This window comes from Corvus cornix, chromosome 6, assembly GCF_000738735.6.
Source record: "Corvus cornix cornix isolate S_Up_H32 chromosome 6, ASM73873v5, whole genome shotgun sequence".
NCBI classification, from domain to species: Eukaryota; Metazoa; Chordata; class Aves; order Passeriformes; family Corvidae; genus Corvus; species Corvus cornix.
Window position 1 is genome coordinate 12,099,943 of NC_046336.1, and position 16,025 is coordinate 12,115,967.

At 45.1% G+C, this 16,025-nt stretch overlaps 1 protein-coding gene across 1 annotated transcript in view; it reads left to right on the forward strand.

Annotated features, from left to right (window-relative positions):
* SH3PXD2A (SH3 and PX domains 2A) overlaps nucleotides 1-16,025 on the forward strand; it is a 253,922-nt gene that overhangs the window by 158,375 nt on the left and 79,522 nt on the right. Inside the window, exon 7 of the mRNA XM_039553504.1 lies at nucleotides 14,591-14,638. Coding sequence (XP_039409438.1) covers nucleotides 14,591-14,638 — 48 coding nt within the window. The remainder of the gene's footprint in view (nucleotides 1-14,590; nucleotides 14,639-16,025) is intronic.

The following is a 16,025-nucleotide window of genomic DNA, read 5'->3' on the forward strand; positions in this document are numbered from 1 at the left end:
AAGCATCAGTTTCTTTCCTTTGCACTGGAGAGACCCACCTTATATAGTATTGCAGTTAAAATGACTGCTCTTCTCTGACTGTATTTATACAGCTCCATCAACAGCATGAGTTGATAATTGTATTACATTTCTTTCTCTTTCATTGCAAATGGTCAAAATGCAGAGTCAGAGTTGGGGTTCTTTTCTGGAGTGGAAGGGCATCTTTTTCTGTGCTAGTTTGAATCTTTTATCGTGCTTTTCCAAAAGCCTCTGGTGAGGCTTCTGATGCAAAATGTTCTGTGTCTGGGTTTGGGCTGCCTCAAAGGCTGTACCTCAGTGTTTTGCTTTTAAAATCCTGGATTGAAATGTCCTATAAAACCCTGATTTGAAACTATGTAAATCCAATTTTTCCCCTCCCCATGTTGCTCTTAGTGATTTTTACAGATGTGTTTTCAATAGGGATGTGTAATTATGGGCCTCTGGGTCTGGCTGCTCTGAGCTGGATGTGTCAGGGCTTTCTATTTTTTAATTTTTTTATTTTTTTCCCCAAGCAGCATTGAGCACCTGCAACTCTCATTGACTTTGTTTGGAACCTTGGATGCTTCAAATTGCATTCAGGGCATCCAAAGAGAAGCCTTTCAAACCAATAGTGACTCCTGGAAAACTCTGGCTTGTGTGCAGGGAGGGGAGGATTTTTTCTTCTTGCTTTTTAAGATGATAAAGGAATACTGCAGTGGCTTGGTCTCTGGGAGGGAAAGGAAGATGAATGTAACATGCTTTACTCCAATGACTATCACTGCCTACATTGATTGTTGGTTAATTATGAAGGCTTTTAAGCTGCCATCCTGTAATAAGCTAAGTGATGCACTAAAGAGACCCTGTTGCTTAACCCCAATGGCCTGTGCATCAAATGGCAGCTACCTTTGCAGTCCAATACTTTTGGTACCTTTCCCTGAATTTCCCTGAGGTGGGGTGTGGTAATGAAGAGGCAAGTGTGGTACAAGGTGCTGGCCCTACGCAATAAACTAGGGCACGCTTGGTCTTCTTAACCTCCTGCAAAGCTTCTGTCTGGGCTGCACTTCTAGGAAGGACTTCCTAAATATAAGTGTTGTTCACAGGAGCCCGTGAATTCAATTGACAGCAGCACCTTCTCTAGAGGGGCTGACCTTAAATAAAAAGCTCCAAGTGACTTGGTAGAAGGCAGAGCTGAGTGTGGGAGTTCCTGCCTCAGCCACATCCTGAGCACTGGGGGCTTTGGGGCCATGTAAAAATCTAAAAAACGTTGCTGAAGTCTCTGGGAAAACCTGATTTAGCACTGACCTGGAACAGCATTAGGAGACCTGGAGAGCTTTGGGCTCAGTGCACCAGTTTACATGAAAGGGTATTGCAATTCATGCACAAGAGATGCGAGGAACTGCTTTGGGAGTGGAAGGAAACTGCTGCCTCTTCATTCCTGTGGCTCTGGGGGCAAGTTGGAGCTGATCTGCCATGACATGAGAAAAGCGATTAAGTTGAGTTAGTGTAGCTGAGATGTCATTTGTGGATGCTCTCCCCTGCTGGACTCTTTGGCCCCCTGCCCTGAGAACCCCAAGTGACATGGTCATCCATCCCTGCAAGGGGCACTCAGGTCAGGCTCCCTCCTTTGGCTGTCCCAGCTCTCCATGCTGCCAGCTCTCCTTCTGGGACTCTTTCCTCTTCTCTGCTTTTTGGTGCTGGGCTGTTTGTGCAGCCAGGGCTTGGAAACAGTGTGGCTGAGGGACACTCTTTCTCTACTTACCCCATACAAAGAGGAATGTGAAGCAGCTCTCTGAACAAATTGAGCTGCATAAAGGGACTCTGTTCTCGGCCATCTTCTTGCTTGATTTTAGAATGGCAGAGGAATGCTTCCTTCTGTTTGGAGCTAGATGTTGTGGGAGTGTGCATGCAATGAGCAAAGGAATATGCCAAGGGAGTCACCAGTTACAGCCTTTAACAAAGACCAGCTTTATGACACTTGAAAAAAGGGATAGGGTAAATAAGTAAGATTTTCATGATTGCTGTGAGGGTCTTTTAAGATAACAAATAGCTTTGAAATGCAGTTTCTTCCATAGGTGCAGATCATGGAACTACTCCCATCTTTAAACAAGAGACACATAGGCATTTTTAAATGCAAGCACCTCCCAACAAATGAGACCTTATGAATATCTTGTGTCTTGACCAAAGAGGTGCTGGGCAAGGCTGTTGGGCGTGAGCACAGCTGTCCCACACTGTCCGGCAGGAATCCCACAGCTGCTGTGTCTCAGGCATGTGCAGGCATGACACGAGCATGGCTGATTGCAGAAACATTCGGAGAATGCCTCAGACAGCCAACGTCACCTCTACCCTGACCTCTGCCTTGCCAGAGTGAGTGTCTTAGCTAGCCCTGTGCTCACCCCTTAGAGCAGGGAGAAACTGGGTAAGTTCAGAGTTTAATAGGAGTTATGGAAACATTTACCGCTGCAGTTGATGCTGGTTGTAAACATTTCAGACCTTCTGAACCAAATGCAATAGCGTGGCACGTCCTTAGCTAAACAAAAGGGAGTCTTGTGCCGATCTGGGGCATCTCTGCATGCCAGCCCTGAGCCAGGCTTCCTCTTGTGCAACGGGCTGTGTAAACACACAGCCCTTTGCTTGGATGTGATCTAATTATAAATGCTTAAACCTGCAGCCAGCTCGGAGACCTGGAGCTTCCCTGGGGCTCTGGGAAGGCACAGGCGTTTGCTGTGGCCTGAAATGCCACATGTGCTGGTACCTTGGACTTGGGGGGCTTTATCTGACATGCTGCAGAGCTGCTTCAGAAAGCTGCCTTCATGTTTCCAGGCAATTGAATTGTTGCTCTATGACCATCTGTCAGTGCTGGAGAGCCCTCAGTACAACTGTGAGGAGTGGTTACCACGGCATATTCTGTACACTTGCAACAAATGGTCTCTTCTTGGTCCACCCAAAGACCCTCTGCAGCAAAATGGGAAGGAATTATTTTTCAAGCTCCAGTTTGTCATTTGCATTAGCCAAGTGAACAGCTACTCGTTTGTCACTCAAAATAGGCATTACTTCTATGCTGGCATCCATTGTGTGGGTTTTCTGTCCTCAAATCAAAGTAAGGGTAGAATTGCTGCAAGTCTAGGAATGGATATTTGTATGGTACATTACAAGCCACAGATTAGCTTAATCCATTCTGCAAACCCTACCAGCTACCATCTGTGCATGGTGAACTAATTAACCCTTGAGATATCTGCTAATCCTGATGTGGCTTATAAAACCAGTTGGAGTATGTTTCTCCCCTAAAAATGTCATTGTGTCCCCTGCCCCACCCCACAAACCCCCTTGCTGGCTAGAGCAAGCTGCAGACTCCTGGTGTAAGATCTTTCCCTGTCCCCTTGCTGAGAATCTTTATTGGCTGGTTTCATGCCAAAGCTGTCAGATCCCAGTCATGAAGCTGAAGCAAGCATCTGGGACCTGGTGTTTGGTGGTAAGAGAGAGCTGGTGTGGGCTTCACAACTTTTCTCCATTGTGTCTTAGTGCTCCTCAGCTACTGAGAGGATCCTCTTTGCTAACTGAGATCAGATCCAGCACAAGAGGTGCCTTCAAAGTGATCTCTGCCACCTGCCTTGTAGGTGACCAAGCCCTTGTGGTCATGACTTTCCATGTGCCTGGGCAGGAGCACTGCTGCCCACCCCCCCTCTGAATTCATAACCAAACTCCTCCCTGCTCAGACTGCCCAGCTTGCTGCTGGGGCACAGCTGGCTTCAAGCCATTGCTTGGTGGCTTCCTCTGGCACCTTGTTGCTATACTGTAGGATGCTCCTCCAAGTGAGGAGGAATAAACTTCAATAATACAGAAGTTATGACTCCCTCAGTCCTGCAGTGTCTCCTTTCCGTCATTGTTCAGATCCTGTCTGCATCGAGCTGGCTGTGCTTTGGCTGAGTTTGGCAGCTGAAGTCTATTTTAAATAGTGCCTGTAATTGAGCACTTAGAATATTAACTTAACAATTTGGTTCAAGCCAGTGTTGCCTCAGGATGCTGATGAGGCTTCCTTGAATGAGTAAACCATCTTTCAGCTGGGTTCCCCTGTCCAATTTTTGGAGTAGCAAGATTATGGGTTCACACAGCCAGCAATCACTGCTTTCTTTCCCTCCTGTAATCTAAAACTAGGAAGGATATATCTGCTGGCAAGTAAATAAAAACTTCAGAGTCCATTGGAAGACACTTCACAAACTTTTTATAGAAACATCTGCAATGCTTTCTTTTCCCTGAATGAGGAAATTGCTAAGCAGAGTTGAGAGAGTTGCAGCAATGACAGAAGTAGGGCCTCAAGCGAGAAACAAGCAGATTGTTGTAACAACACCAAGGGTCCTCGTGGCTGATCCCTTTGTGGGATGCTGCCTAGGAATTATGGGTGGAGCTGGTGGCCAAAGTTGCTTCCTTGGCTTTATTCTTCATTACTAGAGAAACCTTCTTCCTCACCCTTATGCACTAAGGATGTGCACTCTGCCAGCTTCAGGGAGTTGCCTTTATTGCTGTTTCTTTGCATTATCAGGGATAGGTTTTTTTCTGCTTCCTTTGTAATTACAAAGGGAAATGGCTCAACTTGTGGCTTTTTCTGTCCTTACAGCTGAGCTATGCTCATCACTTCAGAGCTTAACCTTTCTGATCCTGTCACACGGCAGGTGTCTAGCCTGCACTTAGAGCTCCATGGCCTGTCTTGTTCTTTTTCTTTTTTTTTTTTTTCCCTTTTCATAAATGAGCTTTATTTTCTTGACTTAGTCTGAGCTGTCTGCTTTAAGACAATATGGAGAGAATGAATTGTGTGTGCCACCCATTTTGTGCTTAATCATTCAGTGGGGTCACAAATGTGTGAGCCCCCAGCTGGACCAGCAGGGCTGTGTGGCTGGAGCTATTTTTACCTGTTGCAGGACTGAGGTGGTGACCCTGGGAACAAAGCTTGGTTGATGCAATTGAGTGTGGAGGTCTCTGCCAGCTCCACAGGCCTGCGGCAGGCATTTAGCTACACGTGGGTAGAGGGAGAGAAGGGAATGTACAGCCTCCAGCCCTGGCAGGTGTTTTGTAATATTTGTGGGAAATGGCTGCAGTAGAGGGAGAAGGAAGGACCGCTCCAAGAGACACATACTGTTGCCTTTCCTTTGCCTTAAGGTTGCTGCAGCATTGATGGGATGTCATCTGGAGTGGTGGATGCCCTTTTAATATTGGAACTGGGGGCATGCCTTAACTAATCCAGCTGACTGTGAAATCTGTCTCAGTTTTACCTTCTCAGTCAGAAGAACTCTCTCAAGTCTTTTAAATGGGTTCTCAAAGAAGCCAAATCTAAGTGCGTTACTAAAGAGGCTGAAAAATCCAATTAACTACCATGGGCAATCCCAGCATGAGGCAAATGCATTTTATGTCAGGGTGGCCACTGCAGCAGATGCTTGAGGCTACTTGCCCCAAGCAGGCAGTTGGTCACTGCTTAGTGAATCTGAGCCCAGGTGATAGCAACAAAGCTAGAATGTGGTTTTTAACTCAAATGTTACTTTGAGTCATTCTGGTCTCATGGTGTTTGTCTCTGAAGTCTGTCTCCCTACAGTCCCTCTGAAAGCTTTAGCTTGGAACATTTTTTTTGGGTTGCCTTTTTTTTTTTTTTTTTTTTTAAGGTGGTGAATAGGGATGCAAGTCTGTCCAAGCCCATGGCAAGGTCCCAGGAACATCTTAAATCCTTGTAAGAAATCTGTGGTATGACATGATCCCTGTGGACTGAGGCATGTGCTCTTGTGTTTATCCTGATGAATCACACGTGTGCACTGTGCTCCTTGCATTGTTTCCTACAATTAGGGCAGAAGCAGTAATGGTGGACTGGCTCCTTGGTGCCATTTGGCCTGTTGATGAGGATGGCTGGATGAGATCGTTTGCCAGTCACTATTTTGTAACTTCACAAGCATGTACTGACAAGATTGCTCCTGATCAGAAATCAGGATCTGTTCCCTCATCATACGATTAACCTTCTTGGCTGTCTGTACTAATTGCTGCATGGAATTTAAAAACAGCAGATTCTGGCAGAACATTTTGGTTCTCACATAGCTGTTTATTGTTGGTTTTTTTTTTTTTTCCCCCTTTTCAGGAAGATAAAGGATTTAGTAATAAAAGAAGGACAGTGTAGGCAAAAACATAGCAATTAAGGACCAAACAAACCTTTTCATTTAATTACTGGGGATATACATCTTGGGCCTGGTTCTGGAAGAAGTTAGTAGTTAGTGATCTCAATGTGCATCTTGAGTTCAGTCATCGATGACAGAGTTTCCTCTTCTTATGATAAAGAATTATTCTTCCTCAGGTAGGGAATTTGCTAAACTTTTGATCAGTTTGTTGGCTTTTGCTTGATGCAGTTATTCCCCAAAGACCAAACTTTCTTTCCTGTTTTTTTTTTTAAAAAGATTGTTGTTTTTTTTTTTTTTTTAACAAGTTCTTCATATAATTAGAAGAACATCCATTCTGTGGGTTTGGGTTTCTTTCCAAGGCAAGACTACAGCTCTTGGGCTCAGGTGCACTAGCAGAGAGCAGGATTTGAGGAAGAACTGCTGCTAAGTCAGGCAGATTTCATGTCCTTGCAGTATCTGTATGTGTGTGACCCAATTCTGCATCTTCAGTCAAGATGTGAATCTGTCCACTCCAATCCCACACTTCAAATCCAGTCTGTAGTATTCTGGCAGAAAGAAGCTGATCTCACATGTCTCCTTGTACACCATATTTTTAAAGTCACTGCTTAAACTGAAGTGCTTTGGACTTCTGCCTGAGGCTACTGAAGAGAAGAGCAGATAGGAGACTTTATTCCACACTGGTTCAGTTTTCTGCTGACAGGACATGTGGCCCATTAGATGTATAGGATCACTGTCATCTTCTGGGTGGCCCATATGCTGGGGTGGGAGGAAGATGGGCTAAGAGAGAAAGAGATGTTTGTGTGTGGTGTGGGTTTTTTGTTTTGCTCCTTGGCTTTTAAACTGAAGTGTGGGGACAGGGTGCAAGATGAGGGAAAAGAATGTGTTTGTGTTCTTTGCTGTTCCCAGTTCAGCACTGGCACTGCAGAAAGCCTTGTGTCCAGGAGAGAGGGCAGGGAGACTGGGCGCAGGGAGGGCTAGAAAAATGAGGTGTGGCTTGAGCACAGCCATGGCAGAACAGCTTGAACCCTGCAAATGCCTCAGAGAGTCTTCAGCCAAGAGCCAAGAAAGCACTTGGTACCTTCGGGGATATAATGGCATTTCTCTTGGTTTTAAGGAAGACTCTATTCTCCATCTGCTACTGTTCTGCCTTCCTCTTCTGTCTGTCAGTGGCAGATGGTATTAACGCTGCCTGCATGGGTTCTTCCTCTCTTGCACAGAGAGTACTGGTATTTTGATTTTGGCATGGTAGATAAGGAAGGTGAGAAGTGCATTTGGGAGCTGGAGCGGAGGGTGATGATCCTCAGCCACCACAGGAATCTGTATGTGGCACAGATGGGTCTGGCTGGCTGGGAAGAGTGGATAAAATCTTCCCTGGGCATTTTGGGTAATTTAGTCTCAGGCTGGTGAGCACTTGAATCTCTCTCCTGAGATTCTGGAAAGCTGTATGTAGGGTGTGTGTCCTTAGTCTGTTGAGAGCACTCACCCGTAAAATAGTGCTCCCTAAGTGCCTCCAGCTGTGTGTGTGGCTTCACACCTGTCCCATTCTAGCTGGCCTGTGTCCAGGCTGCGTGACAGGACAAATCCTCTCTGGTTTACTCTGAATGGAGTGGCTCACCTAACCAGAGATGGCTGGAAGCATTACTTACAGGGGTGTCCAGCAGGAGTTACAAAGTATGCACTGATTATTGGCTGTCTCTGCCTGGACACACCAGTACTGCTAAGTGTTCTGTGCTTGGCAGAATGGCTGCTTCACAGTTGGGACTTGACTCTTGCTCCATTTTTTGAGCCACACATGAATCCCAGTACGTGTGCATACCTGTGAGTTTCCAAGTGCAACGTCTGGGGCTTTTCTGCCCTCCTCCTTGGCAGTGCTGGAGGCTGGTTTTTTCCTCAGAGGGGTGATGCTCTCAGTTTGTACAGCTGTAGATGTGGATTAGCATTCAGATATTCTAGGCACTTCCCAGAAAAACTTGGAACTGCTACAAAACTGTATGTGCAGGGGCTGTACCAGAGTGATCATGTGGGAAACAATCCTCACTTGCCATGTGGAAAGAGTTAATGGGAGCTGTGGCTGCCAGAACAAAAACTAAACAGTCCTGGATACTTCTGGGTCTGCGAATGGGATTAAAATGGGTTTTTACAGAAGTAAACAGGGTGGAAAATTGGGACTAAGTTTTCTTTGCGTTTGTACTTTTAGAAAGGATGAAGGACTGGATGAGGTTGTGAAAATGCAGCTGTGAGCGTGTCACTGTGCAGTTTGTCAAGCACACGATCCTCTGGCGCCCCGCTCCTCCGTTCCAACTCAGGAAAGGGCTCCCTGGTTGTGGATTTCTCCCCTGCAGGAGTGAGTTATCCAGATGATGAATTTCTGAGGCACGCTCGAGTCACGTGAAAGCCAGATGTGAACATTTTCCAAGCAGCGTGTGCGGGTCTAGTGTACACCAGGCTACGTGGCAAGTGGACGTGGTCTGAAGTTGGTCTGCAGCGTGGTGGTGCCGGGGAGGCCAGGAGCCCCACAGCAGCTCCCAGTGGGATAATTTCTGCCAGGGAAGGAGGAGGATGCTGGCTGTGCTCGTCACTGCAGCTCAGCACCTCTGCCCCCACCCCCTGCACTGACAAACCTTCCCCAGGCTGTTTGTGATGAAGCTGAACTTGGTGAATAGGACTAAAATTAAAGGCCTTAGTTAATGCCTGCTGCCAATCCTCTTACTCAGACACTTCAGCTGGATTTGCATGTTTGATAATCTACTAGTCAAATATTTTTTCAAGATACAGCCCTCTTGAACAGATGGCATGGGGAGTGGAGGTGATGTTCAGCTTCAAGTGTATAGAAGAGGAGGGATTTCTGCAGGGGTGAGAGGTTTACTTCAAAATGTGGTCTCCTATTGGGGGGAAAAAATAATATATGTGTATCCTTCAAGGACTATCTTAAAACGATTGCTTTAAACACGATGCATCAGCATCCCACAGACATAAGAGCAAGGAAAGCTTATTTAAGCTGTCCTGATGTGGGACAGCTGCTTGCCCAGAAATTACAGTAACAAATGAATCTGTCATTGTGGTACCTAAGAAGTATAATGTCTTACCAGGCCCACCCTGGGCCAGGCACCAGCCACAAGTGTTGGTTTTATTTAGGCCTTTCTGGAGCCTGGGGGGAGAAACATCAATGGTACAGTTCAACAGGGTGCCCTGAGCAGGACAGTGTGAGACAGATCAAAACACTTGAAACCTTTCTGTGCCATCCTCCCATTTCTCTGACTATCCATTGTTCTCTGCCTAGTTGAATGAATTAATTGTGTGAGCCAAGAATGCATGGCAATGGTTCTAGTTCGGATGAAGGCTCATCTGCACTTTTCCTCTTTCCAGCCATGTTGTAAAACTACTCATAGACTCTGTATCAGAGTAATTCTCTGGTAAAAGTACTTCAGTTTCTGGGGGAGCTTAGCAACACCAAGTATTTGTCTTCCTCCCCTAGTCCAGTACTGTCGCATTTTACTGCCTTCCCATTTAACCAAAGTGTCAAGCCCCAGCTGAAGGGGAAGAGACTTGAGGAGAGAAACCAGGAGACAGGCTGACAAAGGATGGTCAGTGGGTCTGGGGGATGGAGGTCTTGGAGGGTATGAGCATGGTGCACTGTCTGCAGATGAAAGCAGAAACAAGCCCCACAGTTCTGGAGTTCCTCACTGAGCTTTCTGCTCTTGACTGCCCAGCCTCACCTTGTCAGGAGGAGATGGAGGGAGGAGGTTGTTCCTTTGCTTGTCTGAGGAATGCAGAAAGGAAGCAAGGAGGGGAAAAGTGGAGGCAAAATCCCAGCAAGACTCAGTAGACTGAGCCTGGCTCTTTGGTTCTTTGCCTGCTTGGGGCAGTAAGGTGTCCCACCTGAGCCCCCCAGGACAACAACATAGTGCTTAATTTATACCAACTCCTTGGCAGGCTTGTCTTCCAAAATGTAAACTGAAATTCAGGCTTAACTTCTGTTTTCTGTTCTGCCATATGTGATGAACATCGCAGCCAGCAAGGCTCTAGGCCAATTCTAAGAAGTGGACACGTCTGAGGAACAGTGTGGTCAGCCCACTCCTTGCTGACTTTTCAGACACCACTGTTGGGACGAGAACACGCCTGTTCTTCAGCAGAAGCATTTCTTTCCCCTAGCTCCAGTCTGAGGAATCACTGATTGCATTGTTTATTTTCTTCTCGCTCCTCCAATTAAGACAGGAAAGGTGTAAGTCTAGAAAATGAGTCTGCAAAATGCTCAGCTGCACTCATGGAACAGATCACTGTTGGAAACAGACCAGGTGTCAGTATCTCTTCAGCATGGCCACTTGTTCTTATAATCCTTCTTTCAGTAATTTAATTTGCACCTTAACAGCTGAGAGATTTTGGTACTCCCAGTTGATGTTAAAAGGTAGGGCTTCATGAGAACAAAATAGTTTTGTTAGTTAGATGGCCCTGGGACTGTTATTTCCTGTGGAAGGCAACTTCCAAAGAACAGGCCATACCTGTATAATTAAACTCTTTGCCCTCCAAAGCAAGGTAGCCACATCCAGATCACTTGTAGAGACCTGCCTTTGGCCCATGCTAACTTCTCAGCTATGCACAGAAATCATTTGGGGCAAGGGTTACATGGCCAGAACTACAACCATGCTGAGACTCGTGACCAGTATGATCCAGTTCCCCAGAATTACTGCAGGACTATTGTTGGGAAATATGTAGCTTAACGTGCTAGACAGCTATACAGACATTCATTTTTAAAAAGCTTGTTAAAATGGTCCCTGATAGCCCCAGCAACATGAAACCTGTGATTCTGTAGGAGAGTGTCCCTCCTGGTGCTGGCAGCAGTGTTAAATAATGGATGCTGGGCTCAACACTGAACTGAAAGTTTCAGACAGTCTAACTAACAAAAAGAAACCTGCTGGTTTCTACAAAACAAATCAGTAGCTGCTGTTAAAATGCCCATGGAGGAGGAGTTTCTCTGCACCTGCTGGGGCAGGGGCCCACCTGGATGTGCAGTACTAATATGTACCATGAATGTAGCATCTGGATTTTGGTAGCATTGAGCTCGTGCATTCGATTCTAGACTGGCTCCAGCTATTGTAGGTTTTTGTGGAAGCTCGCTCTGCTCTAACTCTACTCAAGACAAATAGCCTGCTGCTAAAATGAGATGAGTGGAGCTGTATCACAAGCATAAAGCATTAGTCCCCAGCAGTCTGGCGCCTGTTCTCTTGCCAGTGGTGGGAGGAGCAGCAAACAAACCAGTCTCACTGGCAGCAGAAAGGCTTCTGCTGAAACCTAGAATAATGTTTCATGTTCACCATAGCAACCAACTTAATTTTGTCTTCATAGCTTTTTGCCCCTTCAACCCCTCCCTTTTCTTTTGCACCTGAGGAACCTCCTTGACCTGTCTGAGGGTTGCCCAACTCTGTCATGGCAGCTTGGAAGCAATGGAATTGGGTTCAGCAGCCACTTCCAGTGACATGCCTGCTGTGCTGCTATTTCTGTGCAGTGTGGCTCCGAAGGAAAGCCTTCTCTGTGCTCTTCACAACTGCCTCGGCCTCGTGGCTTAGCTGTAATTTATGGATCCATGTTCCTTTTGAGCTTTTTAAAATAATTCTGGTAGGAGGAGTTTGTTCTGGCTCCAGCTGAAGTCGGCAGCAGGGGCTGTGGGGACTGATGTTAAGAGCAGAATTGGGATGCCATTGCCCTAGGAGTGGCCTGCTTTGAGTAGGCAACCTTAATTTTCCTTCCAAATACTGAGATTCCCCCCCTGCACTTCCAAGTCATCTGAGACCAGCCGGTGTTCAGCTGTGTGGCAGTGGGGGAGAGGAGTGGCAGGAAGCAAAGGTTTGTTCACTTACTGTTACCAATCCCGTTGGAAACCAGGTCCAAGCCCCATGCAGAATTCCAGTAAAACCCTGTCCTAAAGGGGAAACCTGGGGCCGTTCAAAGCTTGTGTTTTGTTGGCTCAGGCACAGCATGTTTCTGAGGCCTCTGACCTCCTCCCCGTACGCTGGCTCCTGCCGCGGCTCTTCGTTTGAGCTCTCTGTGAAGTGGAATCTATCACTAATGTCTGATATTTTTATTATTTGTAGGGGGGACTCTTAAAAGCTGGTAGCAATTAGAGCTTAAATGTCTTGGAATAAAAAAAAAAAAAAAAAAAAAAAAAATCCCCAAGAAGGAAGTTTAATGCTAAGCAGATGTGCAGGAGCAGCTGAAATATGCTGGCTGTCTTCTGCTTCAGAAGCAACCTCATCCACTTCTAGCTGCTGTCAGGCTGGGGCAGCTGAGAAGTGCTGCTGCTTTTATGCTGCTTCCTGGGCTGGGAAGCCCACACTGCTGACCTGTGGGATTGTTTACCAGTTAATATTTATATTGCCCTTCTATTCTGGCTTAAACCAATAGTTTTGACAAGGAGAAAAAAAATACTTTGTTTAAAAAGAAATTTTAAAAAAACATTATAATGGCTAACAGAATTGGTTTATTTATGGTGAGATCTCACATGGGTGTCTGTAGATATGGCTACTGTGGATCTAGGTTTAAGCTCTCTTCTTGAGCAGACAGATCCAGAGTATCCCTAAACTTGTGTTAAGTGCAGCTTATTTCCTCTAACTTTGAGTGTTTCAGTCTTTTGCTGCAGCTTGGGTGGGGGCAAACTTTGAAGTCTTCCCAGTTGCTCCTGCAATACATCATCTGCTTGATTTATCATTGTCATACTCAGGTTCTTCTGTCTGGAAAAAGATCTGACAGCTGACAGAAGTTCATAGTCGTGTTCTGAAGGCAGTGGAAATCTATTCAAAAGCTAATAGACAAGTTGCTGACAACAACTCCTTCACACCCTTTCCCGTGCATGCCCCAAGTCTGTAATAGAAACATGCTGTATATTCCCTCCATGAGCTACAGCACAAGCTACTCTGCCAGATTATTTCCTGTTGCACTCCACCGATGTGGAGACTTTTTCATTTTTTCTTAAATGATAGTCCAAAGTGAATTATTGTTATTTACCACTGTGTATTTTGTAGTGTATTGTGACAGTGTAGCACATGGGTTTGGGAGTCAGACGATTGAAAGACTTCATCATTTTCTCCAAGCTGCCACTGTAGAGAGTTTACTGTAAAGGAGGCAAAATACTGAATCCATTTGAATTGCAGTTTTGTTCTACACGATGAAAACTGTGTCCCTAATTTAAAGAAAGGATATAAAAACCTTGCCATTCCCTTAGTGCTGAGAAAACAGCAATGTGTTTTTTGGACCTCTGGTTTCCACTGGGAAAGTTTGAAAGCTGTTTCTTAAGTTCTGTACCATGCTAGCAATTCCTCAGTTACATAGGTACTGTGAATCTATTACATTACTATCTATTAATCTTTTGACTGTCTTGGATATACCCTGCACTTCAAAAAGACAACAACAAACAGACAAGGCCAGCAGTATAGCCTGCTTTTCTCTCCAGGTGGTTGATGGGTGCATCTTCCCTGTTGTTAAACTGCTGGGTCCAGAACAGGGTTCCCCATTGCAGATAAGTTTTTCAAATTGCATTTTGGAGTTGTTAGAATTTAGGAAATTCTTAGACTGTCATATAAATATTTCTTTCTAGATGTATTTTCTCCCATGCAGGGAAAGAGTACAGGTGCCCTTCTGTTCCCTCATCCCACAGAAGGGGAATGTTTGTTATTTAGAAATGGGGGAAAATCTGCTAACTTTCAAAACATGCTTCCAATGTATTCAAGAAAAAAATTAACACTTAACATTTGAAGATTATTCCCAAATGCCCAAGCCAAGTATTTCCACCTCATTTCATGGAGGGGGAGGGAAACCTTTTGACCCGGTCGGTAGCAACTCTTACCGGCTTTCTCCTTAACCTGATCTCTGTCTCATTCATTGGTTAAAAAATGGAACTTCTAGTTATACTCTGAATGTACCTTTTTTGGAGCTTTGTACTCTTTTCTGTGGAGCATTATCTGTCTATTGTTATTTTCCTTAATGCAATTCCAGGGTAACAAGATGCTTGTAGAAACTTATATGTGCTTGCTAAGCTCAGTCTCTGAGAGTTGCCTATGTGTCTTTTGGGTATCATTAACAGCTGTAAAGATAAATAGTTTTGCAGGTCTGAGGCTTAATAAGTCAAACTGTCTCTTGGTATGTGTTTTCTGAGCTATTGGGAATAAGCTCAGGGCATATCTTATTCTGAGAGCTCAAAATTGGATCACCTACAGATCAGTTTCGTAAGTTCTGCAAATGCACTAAAACATAAAAATTAACTGGATCGTTCTTATGACTTGTCCTTCCTCTGAGTCCCCATCATGCCAACACTACTCTTAAGAAAAACTTAATGTCTCTTTCAAAGCTGTCTTTACTAACTCTCAGACTTTCTGATATGACTGGTTTTGACTGTTTTCTTGTGTCTCTAATTACTTTCTCTTTCTATGGCTGCCCTATGATTGGATTTCAAGTTTGGATGTCCAGTTTGTCTGAGACTCCAAAAAAGAGTGTCGTTCCAGGTAAATTCTTGTGTCTTGGTGTTCTGCATGCTATTGAAAACAGAATTCTCTAGTTCAAGCTGTGTGTGGTTTTGGAGTTGTCTTGAGTATGAGTCTGTGACAGTGGGTACCCAGGATCTGCTGTCTGCTTGTGTATTGGTTTTTCATGCTGCACGATTTCTGGTAAGGAAGAGCTTTGCTGATGATTGTATCACCTTGATGTTACTGCTAGCAGGGGTTAGCAGTTTGCAGGGTTTTATCTTCCTTGCCCAACTCAAAGCCACAGTCCAAGGCAGCTTCCCCTCTTGTGGTAGATTGAGCCTGGCCACAGCTAAGTACCTGCACAGCTGTGGTTTCACTATTCTATGTGGGGAAAACTTTATGGGTTAAGGTAAGGCAGAGAAATATGACTGTGTGCTCCCTATCCTTCTGAAATGCTCTTTTTCATTTCTGCAGTAAATAGAAAGGATTTCACATGAAAAAGATGAAACTCTGATAAAGATACCAAATTTTCAAGGGAGCATCTGTCTCCTTGTTGCAATGAGTCAGGAAGGAGGAGGAAGCAGGGGAAACAACTTTGAGGTGAAGGGGCTAGCTCCCAGGGGCTAGGGAGCTGTAGTCCCATACAAGGTGAAAACTAAGCTTTATAGTATAAGGGGTCAGGACTTCTGCTGAGTAACCAGTGGATTTCTTCTGCAAACACTTGTCACTTGACATGGAATATCACAGAAGAGTTCTTTTTTCCTTCAGACTTTAGAAGGAGAGATCACAAGTGATAGATCCTGTGTATGTACAGGATGCTGGGCTGGTCACTCAAGCAGTTAAGGCTACACACAACCTCGGGGTAAGGAAAGATGGAAACGCTCCTGCTGATTTCCATACCAGATTTGGTAAATACTCAAGTTCATGCCCTGTTAAAAGTATGTGAACAAAATCCCACCACCCTCGGTGGATGAGTGCTTGCTTGTCTGAAGTTTTTGGACTGCTGTGGTTCCAGAAATGCTATCCTTGACAGAAGTTGAATATATCCTTGGGGGGTTCTGCCTCATCTTTGCAGAATAGGTCTAATTTGAGGGTGGTAACTGGATATAAAAGTGCAGAAATATCTGAAGTATTCAGTCACAAGAGCCTGCTGTTTCATAGGTCATGGGGAAGTTGAGACAGAAAAACAGAATGAGACTGAGCAGGAGAGAAACATGTTAAGGAGGAGATAGAAGAGGTGTGGTGTCCCTCAGGAAAAATGACAAGAACCCCTCACCTGGCTGGGGGTGTGAGGTTGAGTTTCTTTGACTCAGTAGATCTGTTGGGACTGTTTCATGTTGCCATACATAGAATGGCAAACTGCATGCCAAGGGTTTTAGCCTCCTCAAAGGGCAAGGAAGCAAAATCTTTAACAGATACAATTTTT